Source organism: Engystomops pustulosus, chromosome 3 (assembly GCF_040894005.1).
Source record: "Engystomops pustulosus chromosome 3, aEngPut4.maternal, whole genome shotgun sequence".
NCBI lineage: Eukaryota > Metazoa > Chordata > Amphibia > Anura > Leptodactylidae > Engystomops > Engystomops pustulosus.
The window spans coordinates 148233620-148259052 of record NC_092413.1 but is presented as its reverse complement, the minus strand read 5'-3'; the positions used below and the strand labels follow the sequence as shown (position 1 = coordinate 148259052).

Here is a 25433-nt window from a genome sequence, read left to right as displayed (position 1 = left end):
CCACAAAAGCTAATTTGCATTTCAGAAAAAGCCAGCTAATTTTAGGTGATATCGAGAAGATTTGTAACCCATTATCAGCAGGCATTGTTACTCAAAATCTGGTGACAGGTCCTCTTTAAAGGACACCTGTCATCAGGTCTCTGTCACTATTTCTGTCACTACTACCTGTTGGAGCAGCTCGCAAGGATCCCATCCCAGGCTTTGTCTAGTCAATTCATACATTAAACATTGTAAAATCATCTATTCTTTATTATGTAAATGAGGCTGGTCACATGGTCAGAGGCAGTGATGTTACCCCTGTTACCCCTCCCCTCTCCCCCCTGCTCATGTCTGTGTGTAATGTATAGTAAAGCATTGCTAGTGTGTGTGCTGCATCTGCTGACATGCTGCATCCTCCTAATACACATCAGCTTCATGTACCTGACATGTTCTGCTATAACATGGCTGCCTGGAGCTGTTGTATCTTTCACATACACACACACACATGCACACACAGGCTGCAGGAGGCATGGCCACCAGCAAGCACATGGAGCAGCCATTACATCGATCAGACGTCAGCACTGGGGGTGTGGCTGTGCCTCCCACTCATGAATAAGCTGAACAGCTTGAATATGCTAATGACTCATTGGACATTTCACAGGTCATTTGCATACAGCTTTAGGACCTCATTGCTTAAGTTTACAGGCATGTAGAGGGACAATGAAGGGATAGAGGCAATGCTTTCTAATGGCAGTTTATGAAAATATATTTAGTCTAGGGGGGTTATTTTGCATGACGGGTTCTCTTTAACCACTTACTGACGTGTGATGTATCTGTACCTCACAAGTTGGCACCTGCTGTACAGAGAGTGCTCATGGGCTAAGCTCTCTCCATACTAGGTGGGCGTTTGCTGCATATTCCTGCAAACACCCACCGGTTACATTCGCGGTTGGAGTTGGCAACGATCCCAGGCGTTAACCCTGTAAATGCCTTTGGCAAAGCTGACTGGGGCCTTTAAATCCCATGGGCGCTGCCATATTGGATTTGATTGTTCCCCTTTGTGAAGTCAGCTACTATGACCCAAGGCTGTCTGATTTTAACCCATGTATTACAATATGCGATTTGCATATTATAATAGATAATGTTTAAAATCCCCTTATACCGCCATACTATAACATAGCAGTATATGGTAGGATCAATCAGACAACCTAGGGTCTGAAAAATAGTAAGAACAAATAAAAAGTTTAAAAAGTAAATATAAATATAAAAATTAACTCCCTTGCCTAGAACTGATATAAATATAAATAAACAGTAAAAATCATAAACGTGTTAGGTATGTTATGTAACGTATAATAGCGCCCTAAGTAAAAAATTACACTTTTTTGGCAATTTGAAAAATATAAAAACTTCAATAAAAAAAGATCTGAAGGTCGTACAGTCCTTAAAATGGTAGCATTGAAAACATCATCAAAAGTCTCAAAAAACTACACCATCCACAGCTCAACGTAGTATAAAAAAGTTAAAGCTATTAGCGCCAAAAGATGGCAAAATCAATAAAAAATTTTTGCACAGGTTTTCATTTTTGTAAATGTATGAAAACATTATAAAATCAATATAAATTTGGTAACTCTGTGATCACACCCACCCAACGAGTGAAGGAGACATGTCATTTGGGGCACACAGTGAAAGCCATAAAATCCAAGCCAACAAGAAAGCATTTTTTCTCCCATTTAAATGCATGTGGAATTTTTTTCCCGCTTCCCTGTACATGGAATAGAATCTACTGTCACTATGAAGTGAAATTTGTTACACAGAAAACAAGCCCTCACACAACTCTCTGCATGGAAAAATAAAAAGGTTATAGATTTTTGAAGGTGGGGAGTGAAAAATGAAAGGGGTTAAAAAAACATATAGCCGGAAATGTATGTGTTATATTTCTTTGCTCTGGAGCACATTTATTGTGATGGGGATAGACACCCCCGGAGCCATAAGCAAGGGGGGGGGGGGGGGGGGCTAGAATACCTGCATTCAATATGGTGGAATTAATTTAACACGGGGGTCCATTTTAAGAAGACAGAGTATCTGGTGTGTAATATGGTACTGTCAGAAGGGTTGGGGCAAATGAGTGTCCTGTCTCTCTCTTCTCCTTTCTCTTACCAAAAGAACAGGAGGAATTGTTCCTCCGACTTTCCCTTTTCCACTGTGGCCCACATTTATTAAAGTCCCGTGCCAATTTTTTGTCTGACTTTGTACATTCTTTCAGTGCAAACAAATTTGTGCCCGTAAAGGGGCGTTCCAGTGCTTAAAATTTATTACCGCAACTGGACCAAATTGTGTTGCATACTATACATTCGTGCTCCACTTTTTATGAATATTGTCATTTGACAGCTTTATGATGACATGAAGTTGGTGTTATCCTTCTAAACAGATTCCTGATCTAAACAAGTCCAACCATGTCCAACCTGGTGGAGATTCCACCTATTTGTACTAAGAGGCCGGAACCTTTTAGTAGATACGGATCGGCAGGGTTAATATGAAGTCAGGGTTTATCCCATATCCAAAAGTCATGTTCTATGTCACAATGATGCTTTGTATTTGTATCGTGAGAAATTAGTCTCTTTAACAAAACTTGCAGAAAGATCATGGTGGAACTTATTTAATCTCTACTTTTATTTCTAGACATGGATACCAATATTTATAACAACAATACAGCCGTATTCCTCAAAAATGATAACTCAAAGATCACTGCAACTTTTGAAGGTTTTATTTCAGTGGAAGTGTCAGCTGTGTTTGACATGCTGACTGCCGTGACCAATCTTCCGGATACTTTCTTTAACAACACCAAAGGACTGCTGGGTAAGTTCCAGATGCTTCATTTAAAATCTAGTTGGTAATTTCATATCAAATTTTAGCATAACATTGTTTGAATTCCTTTCATTTTATTCACAGATCATTATCATAGGATGTATTTTGTACAAGTCAGGGTTGTACATTTATGACACAGACAGAGAACTCTAAAGCAGGAACAATAAAGGGGCCCCAATTAATTCCATACCTCAATTCAACAATCAATGTGGAAGCTATTAGCACAGACATTTACATACACTCTAATATCAGGAACTGATAAAGGGGGGCAGCAAGACCCTTAGCTACTGGGGTCTGTCTTGCATCTGGGATCTAGTTGTAGGAGATTTGCTAACATGGACCCTCTATTAGTAATTTTGTCCCTATGTGCTGATACCTCAGAATTCTAACCATTAATTGTAATGCAACTTTTTGTAGGTAACTGGAACAATGATCAGAGTGATGATTTCTGTTTCAAGAATGGCACAACCCTTCCTCTCAACAGTTCTGAAAGCCAGATATTCTACTATGGATTGGATTGTAAGTAATATCTTATTACTGTAGTGACTGTACAGATTTCCATTGTAGGATCACAATGCGTGGTTTAGCTCACAATATAATGAATTAACATATTTCAATGATATCACGTCTAGATTGTGATTGTACACTTATGGGGCTAATTTACTATGGGTCACGCTGCACACTTTAGTTGGATTGTGAACCTTTTTTGGGGATAAAACGGCTTGAACAGATGTTTAAGAAGTGTATGCGCCGCTACAGTGTCACACGTGACCCTTTTGTGGTGCAGTTGCGCTGGCTTCCATGCGACACAAATTAGGGGCCTGCGCAACTGATTCAGACAGAGAGAGGATTTAAAGGGGTATTTTCATCTGGGCATTCACATTTAATTTTATCCATTTGCGATAGGTAAAAATTTCTTCAAATGGATGCTATTAAAAAATAAGCTCCTGTGTGAAGATAATTTCTCATAAATGTTGCCATGATGTCCCTTGGAAACCAGATAACTTCCTCGGATACGACCACCCCACACTCTGGCAGTGGTGGCCAGACATGCGCTATAGAGCTCTGCCTGAGCACCTGGATTCAGCAATCATTACCACAGGACGGCTGTGGGACATGCAGTAACTCCCGGACATTTCATGTACAAAAACCTTTTGTTTCTTTGTGCAATCCCTCCAGCAGAGGTGGCCGTATCTGAGGAGTCAGTCTTGTCTCTAAGGGACCATATGACTACATTTATGAGAAATTATCTTCACAGGGGTAATTTTTTTTAATGCCCAGATGAGAATACCCCTTTAACTTTTAAATTGTGTTGCACGCCCTATGTTAAAGGTGCACCACCAAAAAGATGGTGAACTCTGTCGGATTTGTGCGGGAAAGCAATACATTGATGATCAGGCCCACAATCTTAGTTAATAGCCGCACACTGCATTATACACGGACAATGCACTTTCTGTGAACTCCGGTGACCCTGTAAGTATATGTGCCCCAGTATGGCATAACAACATGAATACAACATTATATCTTTTCTATGTTTGCAGGGGCAGTTTCAGGAACTAGCTTGTTTACCCAGGTGCAAGTAATGGGCAGAGACATATTTATACCAATTTTCTTTAGTGATCTCCAAAATTTGCCTCAGTATGCAAAGTTCCAGGATGCCTGTGGCAATAACATTGAATGTATTTATGATGCTATGAGCACTAACAACACACAGCTTGGCTTAGCAACACTGACTGTATCAGAACAACTGTTCGCAACCAAAACCCTTTTAAGTAAGTATCCGAGCTGAAACTTTTTTTCGATACTTTACTTTCCTTCTATAGCTTATAATTAATCTTGTATTTTATCATGACGAATTAGCGGGAACACATTTTAGAAAGATGATTCATGTTGTGTTACTATATATCTCACTTTGATAGCTAAAATCTAAAGAACTGTAAAAGAAACAGTGCTAGCATCTAGTCTATAGGTCTATAGTTTCATAAGAATATTAACATAATAGTGTGTAATTATTAACACAACATATAGAAAGCTGTGCCATCCAAAGCTCATGATGTACGGTAACTGCAATGTAAGAAGCGATAAAACATAGTATTAATTTAACATAAATGATTGTGTCTTCTAAACATCTTAACAATTAAGAAATGTAACTATCAAACTTATATTTTATGCATTCTCTGTACTTTTAGAGGCTGAGCCTCCATCGATTTCAGGAAATACAACAATTACAGCCTTCCTAGGGACTACTGTTACAGTAGAGTACAGTGTGCCCAACAGCACAGGAGTACATTTCTCTGCTGATACATATTCAGATATTAAACTAACTGGTGAGTAAACTCAATAAACGCATATGATCAGAAAAAGCAGAGGTTGCTTTATGCAGGATATTATTATTTTCATGTAAATCTATTACATTAAATTGGGAGCGGATTCTAGCTCTGTGGATGCACAGGATAATGGTTACTTGCTGCAGATCTGAAAATTATGTCAACTTCAAGATTCAGGCTAGTACCCATTGGAGTCCAAGCACAGCTAATGCACTCATTTATGTTACTGTATAGCAAAGCAGTGGTATTTATTCTCTTTGATCCATTAGTTTGGTGGGTACAACTGTGTACCTTGACACTTTGCTGTGGACATTGATACAATGATGATATGTCCAGTATCTACCAGCAGATTATGTCATGCAATCAGGCATACCATGTTAGGTATTAGTCCTGGAGATCTATTTGATCGGGCCTTTGCATTGCAGCATTTATATTACAGAATTGTTGCTGGACTTGATACACTTAGGTGCACTGGTGTGTGGGACCTCTTCACTGAACCCAGCTCAGCTCCTCCCCTCTTATCTGCGAAAAAGCAGTATCAAGCTTCTGTTTAGAAAAAACAGAAGTGGGAAAGTGGTAGAGAGCAGTTTGATGCAGAAATAAATAAATACAGTATTTCTCCTGGTCCAGCTACAATCCTGAAATATAAATCCATTTGTCAGAGTTCTGCTGCTACTAGCAAAACAGATCTGCAGGGTCAAAACCTAACCCTTTCTGCAGCCTTGTGTAGAATAACAGCTGGTAAACACCTTTTGGATACTTCTATAGTGACTGAAGAAGTGTGTGTAATGCACAGTATATACATTACTGGTTTTATAATCAATCTTCCAAAAATGGTGCTTCCTACTAGCAAGCACTATCGAACCATGTGGGCATCAGCTTCAGTGCACCAAGTCCCTGTGTCATTGAGTCATCTTCTTTCACACTCCCTCATCTCCCCCCCCCTCCATCTTGCTCCCAACTCCACCCTACTCTCCACTTTTTCTTGCTTGCAGCAGTCAGATTGAAATGTAAAATCCTGATAACAGGGCATCAAAGGGTCTTGACTAAATGGCTTAATCTTGACTTTTTGTGTAAATGTATAACATTATGGTATCTATTGTATGCAAGTACAAAGTTAATCATGAGGATCAGAAATCATGAGGATTCCAAAATCAGAGATCGCCAGGTTTCTCTTTGGCTATATTACTAAGAATAGAATACTTACTGTATATTATTATATATTTTAATATGCACATTTTTTTTTAATTCCTACAAAAGAAAACGGAATTTTGACATGGAAACCAACAAGTATGGGAGAATTAACTTTTACTCTAACAGCAACTGACTCCAAAAATCTTTCGTCAACTTTATTGATAACTTTTGTTCTATGCGGTTGTCAACTTTCTTCCCAGTGTAACTATGCTGAGAAATCAAAAGTCAATGCAAGTTCACTTTATGTAAGTAGCAAGAAAATAGTTTACATATTTATGTTTCTTTCAAGCAGTTTGTGATTATACCATTATTGTACAGTTAGCTGTAGACTTTACTGCTGTGTAAAATGCATCTAAGTTTATAAAATGTATTTCATGTTACTGTTCCATTGTATTTAGGCGACTAAGAGACTCTAAGGAGGACATGTATCATAGTTTTGTCTCTCTGTGGTGAATTTTTGAGGCATTTGGTAGCTCTTTTTCGTGCCTTATGTATGATCATGTCTTTTTACATGTGATACATGTTCAGTTTTTCCTGTCCCGGCAGACACAAATTTTGGCTTCTTTTTTTTTAGACTTTTTGTTGCAAATATCTCAAATCCACAAAATGCTAACATGATGTTAACACATGTGTTAACGTCATGTTTAAATTGCATTTTGTAAATGCAAATGTTAACTTTAACGCATTAGGCAAATCACCTCTCCTCAGCTGCTGTAATAGGTTTCAAAATGCAATTAAAGCGCAATTAAAACACTACGTATGACCGTACCCGTAGAAAAAAAATTTAATAAAATGTAAATTTCTGGATTTTCAAAAAACAGGTTACTGTGCAAAATTTAAAAACATTAAAAGCATGTGAAATAATTCCAATTTAAATGTTAAAGTAGGGTCCATGAAAAAAATCCTTAATTTACACCTGCTCTAGACCAGGTGCAGATTTGTGCCTAAAAAGTCGCAAAAATAAGCCAAAAAAGTGATACATAAGTGAAAAGTTGCACGGAACATCTGGGAAACAATGACAAACCTGCAGTGAAAAGTCACAAAAAAGTCACAAATATCTATACAATGCTTCACTACATTATCGAATTTTGTTAAAATCATTCCACAATACCAGAAATTGCACATTATAATAATACAACAAATAGCCTTCAAGGCAATACAGGCGGTCCCCTACTTAAGGACACCCGACTTACAGACAACCCATAGTTACAGACAGACCCCTCTGCCCACTGTGACCTCTGGTGAAGCTCTCTGGATGCTTTAAAATAGTCCCAGACTGCAATAATCAGCTTAAAATTGTCTGTAATGAAGCTTTATTGATAATTCTTGGTCCTATTACAGCAAAAAAATTTGAAACTCCAATTGTCACTGGGGCAAAAAAAAAATTTGTTGGGAACTACAATGATAAAATATACAGTTTCGACTTACATACAAATTCAACTTAAGAACAAACCTACAGTCCCTATCTTGTATGTAACCCGGGGACTGCCTGTATATCCTCTACTATGTATTCCATCAGTGTGATGATTTTTACACCATAGGAGATATAGGAAACAAGTTTACAAAAACAATGTCCATATACAAAATATGATTAAGACAGCGCAAATCTGTAATATGTAGAAATATAAATAAGGTGTTAGATTTTAGGTACTGAACATTATCTTGACATTAATTATAGATCACAAGCTGCAACTGCAACAATAATAACACTGGAGATTTTTGTGAAATCCCACCTAATCTGTGTGCTCAAGGGTGCTACCCTGGTGTACAATGTGACAACAAAACTGGTTGTGGCGCCTGTCCACCTGGCTTCACTGGGGATGGACTACATTGTTCAGGTAAAATATGCGTTCTCTATTTGTATATTATATGGTAAACAATTCTAAAATACACCACTAATGAAATGTATTGTCTGTAATGTCTATCAACAGATATAAATGAATGTTTACAAAACCAATGTTCAATGAATTCTACATGTACAAATACACAAGGGAACTTCACATGCGAATGCAATATTGGTTTTACAGGTGAGTCGTCACTGAATGCCTGAAAATATCACACGCTGTCTATTGCATTGTAAGAAATGGCCAACAAGCCTACTGTGACATAAAAATATAGCTTGTTCATGACAATACTCTGCAATGCTGATGTACTGCAGGGTATTAGCAGTGCCAGCCTATGCACATGCGGACCCCAGGGCTGCCATAGCAATGATCGGCGCCCCCTGAAGATGGTGCGGGGGGGGGGGGGCTTTTGTGGGGCAAAGACCGGCAGGTTAAATGCCGTGGTCGCGATGACCGCAGAATTTAAAGGGTTAAACACCCGGAATCGGAGCCAATCTGACCATGGGTATTACATTGGGGTGTCAGCTATTAGTTGGTTGTAGTCAGCAGTGTCCTGATACCGGTTCGGCTCAGATCTCGAGCTGAACCAGCATCAGTTCTGCGTCCGATATCTCGCTAAGACTGCAATCATCGCCCGCAGAGCGCTAAGGGGTTAAAGGAAACCTACCATTTGATTTGTTGCATTATGAACCAAACATACCTTGAGAATGCTGTAGCTACACTGATACAGGATCATATCTTGTTTAATCCTGGAGCTAAGTGATTTTGCTGAAAAAACTATTATAAGATTCAGGATAAAGAGACTCTGTCTCTCCTGTGGCTGCCTCGCCGCTTCTCCTCTTGCACTGCTTCAGAGAATGATGTAATCACTGTGTTGTCCCTGACAGGCAGAAGTAATCAACCGCTGCACCTTCCCCCAGCTGCTGTGTATAAGTCATCCAGCTCACGTTGATGAGTTCTGTCAGGACAGTTCAGGTAGCTCTGTGTATTGTGTTTATGAACGGCAGGCAGCATGCAACCCAGCTTTCCCATAGTCCTGAATTTTATCATAGTTTTTTTAACAAAACCACTCAGCTCAAGGATTAAACAAGATATGTTTGTGGATCAGTGTAGATACAGCATTCTCATGGTATGTTTGGTCTATAATGCATGAAATCAAATGGTAGATTTCCTTTAAATGTGGATTGATGCTATCTCAAAACGCTTCAGCCCAAAAAAGACCAGTAGTAGGAAACAAAAATAGTCTGCATTCCTCAGAGGTAGTGAAAAAACTAGGAGGTATATATTTCACCTCAAGCTTTTTCATTTGATCTGAGACTAATCAGTTTTTCTCATTCTACATAATATTGCATATATAACAGTACCATTACAAAGGGGCACATTTAATAATAGCTTTGCACTTCCTTGTTGGACAATCCAGGGTTTTTTACTTTTGGGTCTGTTCGAAATCTGCCACAGATTTCAAAAGTGTCTGTGTCACAAAAACATCAGTTTTACGACACTCACAACTTTTGAAACACAACACTTCTTATGGACAGACGGATTGTACAAATGAATATAAGAAACTTCGTAAATTACCTTATGAGAAAAGTTTTCTTCCTTCTTTTACTTATCTCCCTATTTTTCAACTCCATAAAAGACCTTATATATACATCATATTACCGATAAAAGCAAGGTTTGTTTAAAGGTGAGGTCGACTTTAACTGTGAAACATTTTGTATTGAATAGGTAATGGATTCTCTTGTGTTGAAATTGATAAATGCCAGAATTCCTGTTCACCAAATGCATCCTGCATTAGTACATCAGGAAATTATTCCTGTATCTGTAAGAATGGATTTGAAGGTAAGCAAATAAGATAAGCACATTTTTAATTGCTTAGTATTACCATAGAATTGCCATGATTTATCAACTTATATTAAGTACTAGCTGTAGCCCCCAGCGTTGCCCGAGATAGTAAATAACTGCTCTTTGCTATAACAAAATAGAATGGGTTAACAAAAAAATATTTTATTTGTATTTTATTTCTCTATGTCTGTTTCTGGACGTTTCTGTCTCTGAGTGTCTCTGACTGGGTCTATCTGTCTCTGTTTACAACTGTCTCTGGCACTGACCGTCTCTGTCACTAACTGTCTCTGACCATCTCTGACTGTCTGACCATCTCTGTCTGTGATTGTCTCTGTCTGTCTCTGACTATCTCTGACTTTCTCCAACTGTCTCTGTCTGTCTCTGACTGTCTCTAATTTTCTCTCACTGTCTCTGTCTGTCTCTGACACTGTTTGTCTCTGTCTGTCTCTGGCTATCTCTGTTTTTGTCTATGGGGACATTTATCAGAAGTGTCTGAGAGCAGAACTGTTCTAGTTCCCCACGGCAACGAATCAGAGCTCAAGCTTCATTTTCCCACAGATGTTTATAAAATTACAGCTAATCTGTATTTTCCATGGGCAACTGGATCAGTTTTACCTCAGACATTTCTGATAAATCTCTCCCTATCTCTGTATCCCTATCCATCTTACCTCACAAATAAGCATCTTATACTTATTGCCTATAGTAACCAATCAAAGCTCAGAGCTCATATTAATGACCTGTGGCAGAATAGCAACCAGTCACGGCTCAGCTTCCAACTGCCACAGCAGCAGCAGACAATGGCTCCTGTACATAGTGGTTAATAACTGGATTTTGGAAAGCGCGGGGTAAACATTTCAGCTCAATACCAAGTCTATGACGTTCTCTCTACAGAGAGCGGCTGTGCAAAATCTGGTGATTGTAAATGCAGATTCCTTTAGCAAGCTCAGCTTTATATATTAGATTTTCCGATTAAGACAAAGACAAAAATATGTATCTACAATGACTCATAATAATATTGTATAATAAAACTAGAAATATATTGTCTAAGCGCAGTGTTATAGTTTCCTGTGCATACCTTTATCTAAAAGGGAACTATTATGAGCATTATGCCTTGTGGGAGGTTCAGCAGTATTCTGAAAAAGGTCTTTGAAGGCTAAATACAAATGTCGTGTAAAGACTATTTCGATTTTGCCATCTTCTGGCGCTAATAACTTTTTCATACTTCAGTGTACGAAGCTGTGGGTGGTGTCATTCTTTGCGACTTTTGAGGATGTTTTCAATGCTTCTATTTTTAGGACTGTATGGCCTTTTGAACAATTTTTATTGACTTTTTTATATCTTTCAAAATGGCTAAAGAGTGCCATTTTTTACTTTGAGTGCTAATTTCCGCTATAGGTTAAACGCCTTTATTATATTATATTTTAATAGATCGGGCAATACCTAATGTGTTTATGATTTTTAGTGTTAATTTATATGCTGTTTATATATACAGTATGGCATTATATGGGGTTAAATCCAGCAAAGACTTGCCAGCTATGGAGAGGGCTCTCCAACCACCCGCAGCCGACATGTGGTGTATTATCACGGCGCGCGTCGGGAAGGGATTAAAATGTTAGTACATTAAAAACTTGCTAAGTGTGGCATGCTTATTTATGCATCCTGCATTCTGAGGGGCACATTTATCAGGGAGGCTGTCCACCGTGAGATCCACCGTAGATCCAGCAGCTGTCGGGGGGCAGGGGCACCATCATACCCTGGTACAATTAGCAAATTGTACAAATGTACCCTTCAAGCCTAAAGAACACATAGTGGCGGGCATGTATCATTAGGTAGTAATTGTGCTTTAGTTTTGGTGCTCTTCTGTATGATTGATTTATCATAGTGGGTTTTCCTTATTGAAATGTGTGGTGTTAAAGTTTACAGTGTATTTGTGTATCTTTTTTTTAAAGTCACATAAAAGTCAAACATTTTTGAGCAACCCGTTCTAAACAATTTCGCACATCATGGGAGGACTGGAGTGGTTTAGGGAAAGTCTCACATCATAAATAAGACTAAGGTTGCATTCACGCACATGTATGGGGGACGTATATACAGCCGACGTATGTACGGCCGATATACGTCCCCCATACACTTCTATGGGCTCACGGCATGGTGCGGTATGGTGCGGTATGGTGCAGCACACGTGCGGCACCGTACATGTCCTACCTTTTCCCGTATTACGGCGCCGTGGCCCATATGTTCCTATGGAGAGGGGCGGGGGTGAGCGGCGCTCACCTCCCCCTCCTCTCCCCGCGCTGCCGTGTGCCTGCTGTGCCACGGTGCAGCGGGCACACGGCAGTGTGCATGTAGCCTAAGCCATCTTGTTTCTCTTAATAAATATGGCACAGGCTAGGAGAATAGAAATGTGGCAATGTGGCAAAAAAACTGCAAATCAGCAAATGCAACAATTTACTGACAGTAATATGCCATGAAACTGGCATAAAGTACTCTATGTAATTTAGTCTCATTATAGTTGGCAGATGCTGATTAATAAAAAGTTTGTTAAGAAATGAGTTACATTTTGTATTGATTAGGTAATGGAATCTATTGTGCTGATAAAGATGAATGCCAGACCAGCAATTCCTGTTCATCAGATGCATTTTGCAAAAATACATTAGGAAGCTATACCTGTACCTGTAAGAATGGATTCACGGGTAAGAAAATGAACTGATCACATTTTTAACTATACGGTATAATTGTAGAATTGCCATGTTATTCTTAATGAAGGGACCATAACTGATAAGTTACACATTATGGGGCCCATTTACCTTTATCCTGGAAATTAGCTCCATTTCTTTTTTGGGGATGGGGGAGGGGCTAGGTTTGTTTGATTGTTTGTGGGGTATTAAACAGGGTGTTAAATCTGGCAGATCTGTTGAATTTTTTTGCAACTTTCTTCAAAATGTTGCCAATAAGTACAACATTTCTGCTCAATCCATTCAACCCTAGTTCCCTATGCCAGCAAGAGAGTAGAGTGATTCTGAGTAAAGTCGTGCAACAATTTACAAGTCAGGAGAATTGAAAGTGGGAAAGATAGGGGAAATAGGCAAATGCCACAATTTGTGGACACAATACGCCATAAAACTGGTGCTCATGCAAAGATAAATCCTCCCATGTGTGTCAAATTTCCTTTAGAAGTCACCATATTACAAAATAGAGTAGTACATTTATATGTCATTAATTCTCCTAGGTGGCAGATGCTGAATAATGAAACGTTACATTTGATTTATGTTTGATACATTTTGTATTGATTAGGTAATGGAACCTTTTGTGCTGATATTGATGAATGCCAGACCAGCAATTCCTGTTCATCATATGCATCATGCATAAATACATTAGGAAGCTATACCTGTACCTGTGACCAGTGTAACGAAAACTACTGTAGTAATGGTGGGACATGTACAAGAATAGGTCAATCTTGCACTCAGCATTGTCAATGTCCTGTTGCGTTCTCTGGTGAAACATGTAAAGATGCGGTGGATTTCTATATGGCAGTCTTGAGTCCGGGTAAGTTATTATGCTTAGCTTATAGGCACTTTATTGGGTAGGACATTTATTGATCGGTTTCTAATCATTTTCAACTCTAATGATATGCTGTATCTTTGTTTTCTTTAGCTACAAAACGAAGGTCTATAAATGTGACGTTTACTTCTTCCAGCTCTATCAATTCTTCTGATTGTTATGACAAGGTAGATATTTCCACATCTATTGAACTTTTACTTTTGATAAATCCAGGGGTGAGGTTCAAATGATATATGTAAAAAGCATGCAATTATCAGGGGTACACCTTGAGACTGATTGGGGGGCCTTGTACGGATTTTGCACGGTGGGTAAGCAACTTCAAGTTATGCCTTTGGTAATGATTGACATTTATATAATTTGTATTAGCAGTAGCCAGATAGAGGTAGGTTGTTGGTTGAAGTAGGACAATGTCTAGTGAACTGTTGCTTAGACAACACATGAATACATATTGTTTCCATGTTGGCATTTACAATCATTCAGGGACACTGTGCAACGGTAAAGGATCTTTCGCTGAAAGATTGTTTGTTAACTAATGAACATTCAAAATTTTTTACAACGAATGCCAAGCATTTTTCAGCTAATGAAAGGCTAAAAGGATTGCTTTTGGATATATTTTACTCGATTAATGTTGATATGAGCTTATATTGTACATTTTCAGGATACAATTATGTTAAGCTTCCATAGAACATTATCATAAAAATATATTCTATAATTACCTCTAGAAATATACTTTTAGATGGCTTATAACATTTGATTGGTGACTATGGGAGCCCTGGAAGTGCGATTCCCCTCCTCCAAGGCCACCTCCATAGCAAGTGGGCATAGAAGAGTGTGGAGTGGCTCCTGCTGGGTCGTGAAGTGGCCTGACACACTATATACAGCCTGCATCGGCAGACTGCAATTCTAAAATGAACTGGTCGCATGGTTGTGCATCATATATACTAAAAGGTCAAAGCCACTTGGTATTTCCAGTGCGGCCTGTGGGACAGGGTGAACAGCATTGAGACATTTCCCTCTACTTTTTTCCAGCGGGACCCATACAGGCTAAATGAGAGCTAAGCTATGTTGGGCAAGGAGAAGTTCTATATAGAGAGACACATGGGTTTTTATGATTAAGCTTAAGTTCAGACAGTCACTTTACTTTAAATAAGCTTAAAGTTATTTTATTTTCATTTGATTTTTCACAGATTTCCCAAATATTAAGTAAGGCCACTTATGGTTCAGCTTTGATAAACCTGTTTGATAAAACTAACAGTAAAATAGATAACCTCGGGTGAGTAATCCACACTCTTTATTTTCATTTACTACTCAATGTTGTATTCATGCTTTTAAAATTGTACCACAGAAATGCATACATACCATTAATAATACCTCCACAACTGTGATCTTTATATTAAAAAAGTGACATGAACTGTATACATATATATATCACTTAGTACCTTTACGGGTTTGCTCAAGAAGTATGAAGTATGAGGGGGGATCGCCAGAAATAGCTTCCTGCTATTGCTAGATTACACAGGCAGAGAGAGGGGGATAGAGCAGGGGGAGGGGAGACATGTTCTTCTCATTATAACATTGAGTGAAAATCACTAAGGGGCTCTGGAAACAACCCCCCAGAGGCCCCCAGACTCATTAGCATAATTGTAATAGTTTATTTTCGAAGGATTGAAGTCATGAATAACAAATATTAGAAGATTACCACGGTAACAGTTCCATGGTAGGTGTTCCTGGTTTATCATGTTTGTTTTTGATGGTAGATTTTCTTTAAATTGTAGGCCAACCCCTCTTAGGTAGGACATGTGTTCCTCCATCAACAGGGGATTACAATACAGGATGTATACAGTATACTTAAAATAGTTTGCATGTAACTTATAATGATGTTTATAGGTAGTGGTTCTTTTTAGGCCCTCCTCAAAAGAAATGAAGGTAACGGGTAATGCTGTGTTTTGTATGCACCATATCAGCTAAGTATTGTGAGAAATTAACATGTAATAAACTTCCCTACTGAATTGATGTTATCTCAAGTCTTTATATTTTATGTGTTTTTCCAGGTATGCGCCAGGCACTTTCAAATCAATATATGTAGCAAAATGGTCTTATGTGGCAAATGTAACACTAGCAAACTATCTAAACAACGACCTGGCAAATCTTATTAAAACAACTAGAAGCAAACGTTCAGCAGATCAACTTACTATTTCCAACGTAGTTGATGACTACAAATGTAAGTGTTTCCCTATGTTAATATATCAAAAATAGGACCTATCTATATTTGATAATATTATGCATGTTATTGACTTATAAAGTGAAATTCATAACAGGCCATAGATTGTTGATTTATCAATTCAAGTTGTCACAGTTTTTGACTTAAAATGGTTGTCCCAACATATATGTGATAGGTGTGAGATTGCTGGGGGCTTGTCCATTGGGACCCCCAACAATCTGGAGAACAGGGGTTCATGTGCAGCCCCTTAAAACTGAATGCTGTTCCCACGTGTGGCCTGGCACTTCATTTCAGACCACGATTCTGGCAGATTTGTAAAATTTTCCTCATGTGCCTTATAATTGCCAGTGCCTTTTTGTAACAATTCTTTTTCCCCCAGTGAGTCTTCAAGAATTGGCAAAGTTGTCAAGCTGTGGTTATCCGGGATATGAAGTAAATTCAAGTGATTTGATGTGTTATTCAAAGTGTTACAACAACACCTCATACTGCAAGAACAATGGCACGTGCGTGCTTATTAATGGGAATATTAGCTGCAGGTACATAATCAAGATACACTATGTTCTTACTGTATTAATATTGAAATTCTTTCTCCTTAAAATTTTGTTACTAGTACAATATTGAAAGGGACTGGAACTAGCAGGTAGCTCTCAACAGAGGTTGCAAATATTAAAAACAGTGGGGGAGATTTATCAATAGTCCTATGTAGCTTCTTGGTGTCTAATTGTCGCAAATTTTTGTGCAAACATCGTTTTTGCAGGGTTTGTTTTTAGGTGCAATTTTTGGTGCAGAACAGACCAGGAAAAAAATGGTCTGAAATCAAAACAATAAGAAAACAGGCGCAGCCCATCTAAGATTTTGGCGCACATCTCATTTGTGTCAGCATTTTTATGGCGCCCGATTGATTAGTTCTGTCTGCACATAAGTTACTTACAGCCATGCGCTACGTTAATACATCAGGCTTTGCTTTCAAAAGTTGGATCTCAGATACCAACTGACTTGGTTGCGACAGAATTAATAAATACGCCCCCCCCCCCCCCACCCACCCATAGACAACTGCTCAAAATCCTGCCTAATGATAAATCTCACCCAATATGTGTGTGGGATAGAAATGCATCCTAATAAATTCTAGATAATGAGAATATTAGCAACAATTCACACACTGCAAAATGGTGCAGCAGTTACTTTGTCTCACTATGTAAATATGCTCAAAGACTACATTCAGCCATAATGGATTTGATTACTTTGCCATACTATAAAGTAGAATTTGTTTATATGAGATTCTCAAAGATTCTTCATTAATGCAGCTGGAAGCAGAAGCTGGAACATCTTGTTCACTAAATATGAATATAAATGTGAGATACAACTGCAGTAGAAGTGGTTTGAATGGAGAAACATTACAACATGTGTCCTTTCAAAGATGGGCGTCTGAGGAGATGCGATGCAGTGAGATGCATATTTACAACTGTGGCCCCATTCAGTCTCCTCCTTGCCACAATTTTGTGAGGGAAATAGAGAACATAACTCCCCCACTAATTTAGTCAGTAAGGGTCACACAACTCAGAACTCCACCAATTTAGCTTTTCCAATAGAGGTAAAAAAAAACTCTCTATGGTGGAATACCCCTTTAATATGGGAATATTTTTAATTTAAAATAATGTAATTTTACATGTAATTTTTAATTTAATGTACATATATATATATATATATATATATATATATATATATATTTCTTCAATGGCACGTTATTAAAATATATACACTGCACCTGGATAAAGATAATTTCACATAAATGTAGTCAGGTTGTTCCATAGAAACCAGTTACTTGTCCTTGGATACAACCGGGACATTTCATATGCACAATAAATGTGTTTCTTTGCACAAACACTCCAGAAGAGGGGGTTGTATCCATGAACAGATGACTACATTTGTAGGAAATTATCTTCACACAGATAAATTATGCATATATGTGGGAAATGAATTAAATTAAATGTGAATGATAAAATGGGAATATCCCTTGAAATATCCCAAGGTTTTAAGCTGCAATGTAGACTATTTTATACTTAGTTATGGTGAGGGCAGCAACAAATTTGCCCTTTTGAGGGCAGCGTTTACCCTTATTGTCTCATTTGTATTTGCAAAGGTGAGTTAGAGTGCAATGAAGCTTATAGCAAATAACAGTGTCATGATTCTGACATACACAGCAGCACTAATAAATCACAAAACTGTATATTTCTATTTTATTTTAGTTGTAAACCTTTCACCATGTATGTCACATCTGGACCACAATGTGACACTCTCTCTATGAACCTTAATGCATTCTTTGGCTTATTATTTGGAACTTTGGCCTTCCTGCTACTAATCCTGGGAATAGGGCTCGGAATATACTACTATAGGAGGAAAAAACAGGAAAATAATGCTGCAAATTGGTAAGTGACAACTACATCTACAAAGATACCAGTTTCATATGTACGATGATAAGTAACCAATGACTGTTTGCTTTAAAAGCAAATGTAGGTCATCATCGAATAGACAGCATCTCCTTCAGCTGTGCTTCTAATTTGAAAACATAGGGACAGATCTATTAACCCTTAGAGATGCGGCCTGAAAAGGCTCTGGTGACCGGGCATTTTTAGCGAATTTTTGTAAGCGCCGATTTAAGGGCCATAACTTTTTTTTTTTGCGTACTACCTTAAATTTTTTTGTGGGTCCTGCACCCACTGACGTTTAAAGTCAGCAGGGGGTCCTAGATGAGTTAATACTGGCATACTGTGTGATCTGTGCACCACTCTCACTAATTAGTGCAGTCAGTGGGTTCATTCTTGAGTAGGGGGGTTCATTAATTTGTTCCAAATGTTTATTGAAATACCTTGACATGTATGGCAAAAAAAGAAAACCTTTATGTTATATGACTGGTCATTAGATGGCATTAATTATGGTGTTATTGAATATTTTTCTCTTTCCCCCAATAATTCTAAATAATTCAGTCCCCAATATGCTAATGAAGGATCACCACTGCCCGGCGGGTGGTTTGGAATTGTTGCCTAAATGGCATTTAGAGTGAAAAAGTTGCCACTTATACCATGTGTCTGGTAAAGAAGCAGCAAATCCAAAGAAGCAGCAAATCCAAATTAATTCCTTCTTATAGACGATGCAGTTACTAGTGCAAGTAGAAGTAAAGTGTCTTTGTTCAGGTCTTAGGGAGATGCGTTATCTTCAGAACCCCACCAGTCACAATGCCAATGACAACTAACAACTGGTGGGGAATAGAGAAAAATCTGAATTGAATCAGTTTTGGTAATTAAACAGGTTTATAAGGTTTCATATAACGCACAATAAATCTCTTTTGAAAGGGGATGGAAGTAAATGATTAGGAGCCTAATGATAGGATGAGAGAGATACCCTCCAACCAATTCCACTGCAGCTTCTGAGTATGAGAGAGAGTCACTGTATGGAACAAATTCTCATCTACGTTCTGGCTGCTGTATGGGAGACATTATAGTATATAATGTCCACTTGCATACTGAGAAAATTATGGAGACTTGAGGAAGAAAAACTGCTCAAAATTTAATGTATAATAACAATATATAGGGTTATTATTGTCAAGAGATTTGTGAATGCAAAGCTAGTTATGCTTTAATTTTTGCATAATCTTTTAATGCTATTTATTTTATTTTCTTTACCTGAAGGTATGAATCTAGGATTATCAAGAAATCACCATTTTCATGTAAGTACTTATGATGTGTTCTTCATGTTATTATAAATGTTACCAAATATTAAAAACTATGCACGTTTGCTTCTCCCGGTCCTGGGCGCTGCTCACCCCTCCCCTCTCCATATGGAGCAATGTAGCTTGGCCATACTTACAGTAACAGATAGAGCATGGCACAGTACTGTGGGCAATATGGCTATTCAAATAGATGGCTGTGTACTACCCGTACAGTAAGGGAAGCACACAGCCGGAATTATCTGTTCATGTGCATGAGACCGAAGAGTAAGAATAATAATATATGCAGTGTAATCTGCAGATAGCATGCTATATAAATAACATAAATAAAGAAGTTCATGAATGTCCTAAATTCTAAGAAACAAAAGAGTGAATATAGGGTAAATAAATAGGACCAGATCGAATGAAACATTTTAATCAGAATTGTATATCAATCTAAACATTTTACTAATATTAACTAATGTTGATTTTTATTTTTTTTAGCCTTTCAGCGGCTTGAAGAATCAGAAATACCAAACGTAAAAAAAGACACTAAAATTCCACATTTGGTTAGCTGGAAACCTCACCTTGAAAAAGTCAACAGTTTTACAGAGGTATTAAGTCATAAATGTATTTCTGCATTAATGGTATATATTTGTAGCACTATAATAATTATGTTTAATTTCATGTGTAGCTTTCCAACCCATTTTTCATTGCTTCAGTTAATGATGTTACGCACTTCTGTTTAGTGAAGAAGCAGCAATTGCTTCAAATTCCCTCTAACAGTTTTAATGGGACTGTGCCCGGTGGCTAACTGTGCCCCCAGATGGCAGCAATAGCGGAAGAATTGGCTCTTATTATAGCACAGGATCTGGTATGGAATTTGCCTGCACTGCATATATATGATGAGACTGGAGCCTTGTAATATAGCCAGTGTATGCAGGAGGCAGTAAGGTCAAGTAAATTATGTTTTCATTTCAAAGTGAAGAAAAAATAGAATTGCACTCATCAAAGTACTTCTTGTTTGTTCCTTTATTGGAAAAAAAATACTCATATACTAAAATGCGTACACGGGGAGGGTAGGAGACATGCATGATTACAAGTGAACTACAGCCGTTTCTATTTTTTCTTTACTTTGAAATGAAAATGGACATTACCCTTTGTTTGGAAGAGAGCACCACCACATTATCACAAGTCCTGGTATGAATGATAAGGAAACGCAAAAGAGTTCAGGAAAAACATATACAAATACTCACAGGCAAGAGCAGTGATCACTCAGTACTCTGTTCTTTTTCTTAAGAACATGTCAAGTACATTATATGTCAATAGAACAATAAGAAATAGACCCTAAGTGGCAAGTTACTGGGTCCTAGCTGGCTCCAAATGGGGTCGTATTATACAGTGAAGCCCCTAATTTTGTCAGGGGCTTACTCTGCCCTTAGATCCTTTTTTACACTGGTGGGCCCTTCTCTGGTATACCGGTGGGCCCTTCTCTGTTACACTGGTGGACCCTTCTCTGGTACACTGGTGGGGCCTTCTCTGGTACACTGGTGGGTCCTTCTCTGGTACACTGGTGGGCCCTTCACTATTACACTCTTGGGTCCTTCTCTGTTACACTGGTGGATCCTTCTCTGATACAGTGGTGGACCTGTCTCTTGTACACTGGTAGGCCCTTCTCTGGTACACTGGTGGGCCATTCTCTGGAACACTTTTTGACCCTTTCTGATATACTGGTGGACCCTTCTTACATTGGTGAGCCCTTCTCTGTCACACTGGTAGGCCAGTTTGACCTCAAAAACAATCAAATTAAAAATATAAAAAAAATGTGTTGGAAATCACCAATCTTACCAATGACATCTATTTATGTTTTTTTGTAGGTCAATATAAAACGACCAGAAGTCAGAAATGACTATGAGGTATGTATTATACAGGACCAGTAATGCTCCCAATTTTGTCAGGGGCTGACTCTGACCATAGATTCTTTTGTACACTAGTGGGCCCTTCTCTATTAGACTGGTGGAGAATTCACTGGTACACTAGTGGGCCCTACTCTGTTACACAGGTGGAGAATTCATTGGTACACTAGTGGGCCCTACTCTGTTAAACTGGAGGGCCCCTCTCTGTTACACTGGTGGACCCTTCTCTGGTACACTGGTGGGCCCTTCTCTGGTACACTGGTGGGCCCTTCACTGTTACACTCTTGGGCCTTTCTCTGGTACACTGGTGGACCTGTCTCTCGTACACTGGTGGGCCCTTCTCTGGTACACTGGTGGGCCATTCTCTGGAACACTTTTTGACCCTTTCTGATACACTGGTGGGCCCTTCTTACACTGGTGAGCCCTTCTCTGTCACACTGGTAGGCCAGTTTGACCTTGAAAACAATCAAATTAAAAATATAAAAAAATGTGTTGGAAATCACCGATCTTACCAATGGCATCTATTTATGTTTTCCTGTAGGTCAATTTAAAACGGCCAGAAGTCAGAAATGACTATGAGGTATGTATTATACAGGACCAGTAAAGCTCCCAATTTTGTCAGGGGCTGACTCTGACCTTAGATTCTTCTTACCCTTCTCTGGTACACTTGTGGGCCCTTCTCTGGTACACTGGTGGGCCCTTCTCTGGTACACTGGTAGACCCTCCTCTGTTACACTGGTGGGCCAGGCTGACCTTGGAAACAATCAAATTAAAAATGTAAAAAAATGTGTTGGAAATCACTGATCTTACCAATGACATATCTTTTTATGTTTTTTGTAGGTAAAGCTAAAACGACCAGAAGCCAGAAATGACTATGAGATTCCAAAATAGAAATCTGAGCAAGCTGCATATATTTCTATGATGTTTTAGATTATCTAAAACTGAGATGTATTCATCATGCAAAGAACAAAGATTGTGTGTCTGTTTGTATATCACACCAAGTGTAGCCTGGCACTTCACCTTGTAAAAAAAAATGAAATTATTTATTGTATTTGGACCCTTCACAATGCTGCCTGTTGTCTTGTGTTGTACATTGTTTGAACAATGTGGATTTGTAATGATTTAATGAGCATAAACAACTTATAAATCTTCCTTATTTATCCAAATCATGATGTTTACAAGCTGGCTGCTACAGATCCTGGACATAACTAGGCATCACTAGAATATAATCATGAATAGCTAAATGGGAAGGTACAGGAGTAATTTTTTTTATCCTTTCTTATGTTAAAAAAATTTAGATCTATTAAATTATGTTATTTGTGTCTTGGAAACTTGAACAGAAAAGCAGGGGTTTCTGAACATTAGGATGCACTGATTCCTTGCAGCCGTTTCTGATAAAAGAAATCTATTTTTGTATCAGATTTACATAAATATTGATTAAAGACATATAATATTTTCTCTTCTAAATGTTTTATTTAACAAAACAATGCAATAGTACTTGGAACTTGGAATTTCATAACATGAAATTGTGATTTTAATATAAAAAGTTCAATGCCTTATTTATGTACATGGCAATTTTAATAAATTATGCATTTTAATAACGTTATGCTATTTCTTTAAACACACCTAAAAAACAGACTATAAATGTATATCAAAAAGTACCCCAATCACAAGTTTTTGACAGCCAACATCATTACATTACATGCAATGTACTGGAAAGCTGGAAAAGATTCCAAGTGCAGTGAAATTGACACATTTGCTGCATTTTCTTGTGGGCTCTGTTTTTACGCTTTCATTCTGCGCTCCAAATAATACATCTATTTATTCTTTGGGTCGGTACAGTCCCAGGGATACCAAATTTACACAGGTTTTATTACGTTTTAGTAGATTTTGAAAAATTCTAATCTGTTGTACAAAAAAATATTTGCCAAATTCTGAGGCCAATAACTTTTTCACACTTTGGTGTACGGACATATTTATGGTACGTACTGGCATTTTAATTTATACCAATTAGGGAACTGTATGACCGTTTGATTCATGGATGGGAAAATGGCGAAAAGTTAGTGAGCTGTAATTGCAACTTTTTTTTTGCTTTTTCTTGTATATATATATATATACAAGTCCCCGGGTTACATACAAGATAAGTTCTGTAGTTTTGTTCTTAAGTTGAGTTTGTATGCAAGTCGGAACTGTATATTTTATATTTGTAACTCCAGAAAATATTTTTTTGTCTCTGTGACAATAGGATTTTAAAAATGTTGGGTTGTCGTAGGAACCAGGATTAACAATAAATCTTAATTGCAGACGCCTGGGATAACAGTTATAGCTGTTTATTTTATCCTGTGACCAAAGTAAAGTAAATTACAAAAATCCAGAGGCCCATTTGTAACTAGGGGTCGTCTGTAAGTCAGGTGTTCTTAAGTAGGGGACCGCCTGTATATAGAAATTTTACTGTCATTATACATGGAAAGCCCATGAGACTCTATGAGACTGTAGGTTGCCATGGCAAACAATTGCCACCCTCCAATGATGTCACAGGGGGGGTGACCATCTAAGATGGAGGAGCCCATCGTCAGCGATGTTAGGTGCAGTGGTCGGGGACTCCCCAAGTGTATCTGAAGCCACCTACAGGAGAAAAGGCCTATTAAACAATGGCAGATTATAATGTAAACTATGTAGGCAGCCACCAAGGGTCAACTTGCACAGCGTTTGGCCTCCCAAATTGCCCATCAGAAATACAGGCATCTATGTTTTTGGCAATGAGACAGCAGCAACAGAAGTCCCCAACAGAAGAGCTGGGAGAAGAAGCAGGCGATGGGACACTGAAATGTACCGTTTTATCATTTTAGAGTGGGCTACATGTTTGGTTTCAATTCACTAAGGGGACTGAAATAAAAAAATATAAAAGTAAATTACAGATTGGGGATGTGAAAGTTGTGGATAAGGGGGTCATACTGCAGACACTTCTAGAGATTTACACTATACAGAGTCAAATAGTCAAATCAGCAGTAGATATGTTACTGAATAGCTAGCATACTAACAACCACTGACTTAAAGGGGTTGTCCAGCTACTTAAGTGAAAAATCTAATTTTCCCCTATCCACAAAAATTCCATGGAGGAGAGGCTTTGCACATGTCAGTGATCTGTATGAACAAAAGCAATTGGATTGTACCTGAGCAATCTTATGTGTACATACAGGGAGTTATTTATCAGGGAGTGTACAACCGTTTTCTGGTATACAAGACCTGAAATAATTTCCCCCTTTACGCCCTCTTTAGGGCCTCCTTATATAAATAAAATGCCATAGGGGCGGGACCTTCATTGTACTCTGGAGCACCTATGGCCAGTGATAGATGATAGATAATCCCCACTGTGTGTTTATAATCACATGGTAGTGACATCATTTTGTGCTGTGTCATTTTGTGCTTCTTAGCATGAATCCTTACTAAAGCAGAGAGAGCCCTTAAAGCTGTCTAAACTCTTAAATTTTGGCTGTTAGAGTAGACCATTGTGACATGCGTTTTTGCAACATAACCACCACAACTTATCTCCAAATGAATTATCTGTCTTAACTTTGCATCTAATAAAGGGAAGATAGATACTCTCTGTTAAAGTAGTTTAATTCACTTAGTTGTAGTAGAGAAATATTTAGAGCATTGAACGTATCAGCTTCTTCACTATATGTAAGAATGAACTTTGTACACACTAACAGCAGAAGATACAGGAATGTGGTTTGTGGTTCTTGAACAATAGTTGGCCTTCGGTTTAAATTTGAGTTTCTGAGAAAGGATGCAGAGGAGTATAATTTGCGGTTCAATAACAATATGATGACTTCCGCATATTTGTCTTAATGTGGAACACATTTCCATGTTCTATTTCTTACGATTTTGTACATTTTTTGTATATCATCAATTATACTGTCTTGAGTTACTTAAGTAAATTGATAAGCCCTCCTTCATTAAGAAGTGTATAAATTA

The 25433-nt window shown here is 38.1% G+C and overlaps 1 protein-coding gene across 1 annotated transcript in view; it reads left to right on the top strand.

Annotated features, from left to right (window-relative positions):
* LOC140122085 (uncharacterized) overlaps positions 1-22951 on the top strand; it is a 70238-nt gene extending 47287 nt beyond the window's left edge. The window contains exons 48-67 of the mRNA XM_072142507.1: positions 2659-2835; positions 3262-3363; positions 4386-4616; positions 5034-5171; positions 6432-6610; positions 8044-8203; positions 8297-8392; positions 9938-10051; positions 12628-12747; positions 13349-13600; positions 13709-13782; positions 14803-14888; positions 15667-15836; positions 16216-16372; positions 18083-18262; positions 19523-19560; positions 20044-20153; positions 21417-21455; positions 21997-22035; positions 22296-22951. Of these exons, the coding sequence (XP_071998608.1) occupies positions 2659-2835; positions 3262-3363; positions 4386-4616; positions 5034-5171; positions 6432-6610; positions 8044-8203; positions 8297-8392; positions 9938-10051; positions 12628-12747; positions 13349-13600; positions 13709-13782; positions 14803-14888; positions 15667-15836; positions 16216-16372; positions 18083-18262; positions 19523-19560; positions 20044-20153; positions 21417-21455; positions 21997-22035; positions 22296-22346 (2513 nt within the window). The 3' untranslated portion in view covers positions 22347-22951. The remainder of the gene's footprint in view (positions 1-2658; positions 2836-3261; positions 3364-4385; positions 4617-5033; positions 5172-6431; positions 6611-8043; positions 8204-8296; positions 8393-9937; positions 10052-12627; positions 12748-13348; positions 13601-13708; positions 13783-14802; positions 14889-15666; positions 15837-16215; positions 16373-18082; positions 18263-19522; positions 19561-20043; positions 20154-21416; positions 21456-21996; positions 22036-22295) is intronic.
* The last annotated feature ends 2482 nt before the right edge of the window (positions 22952-25433 follow it).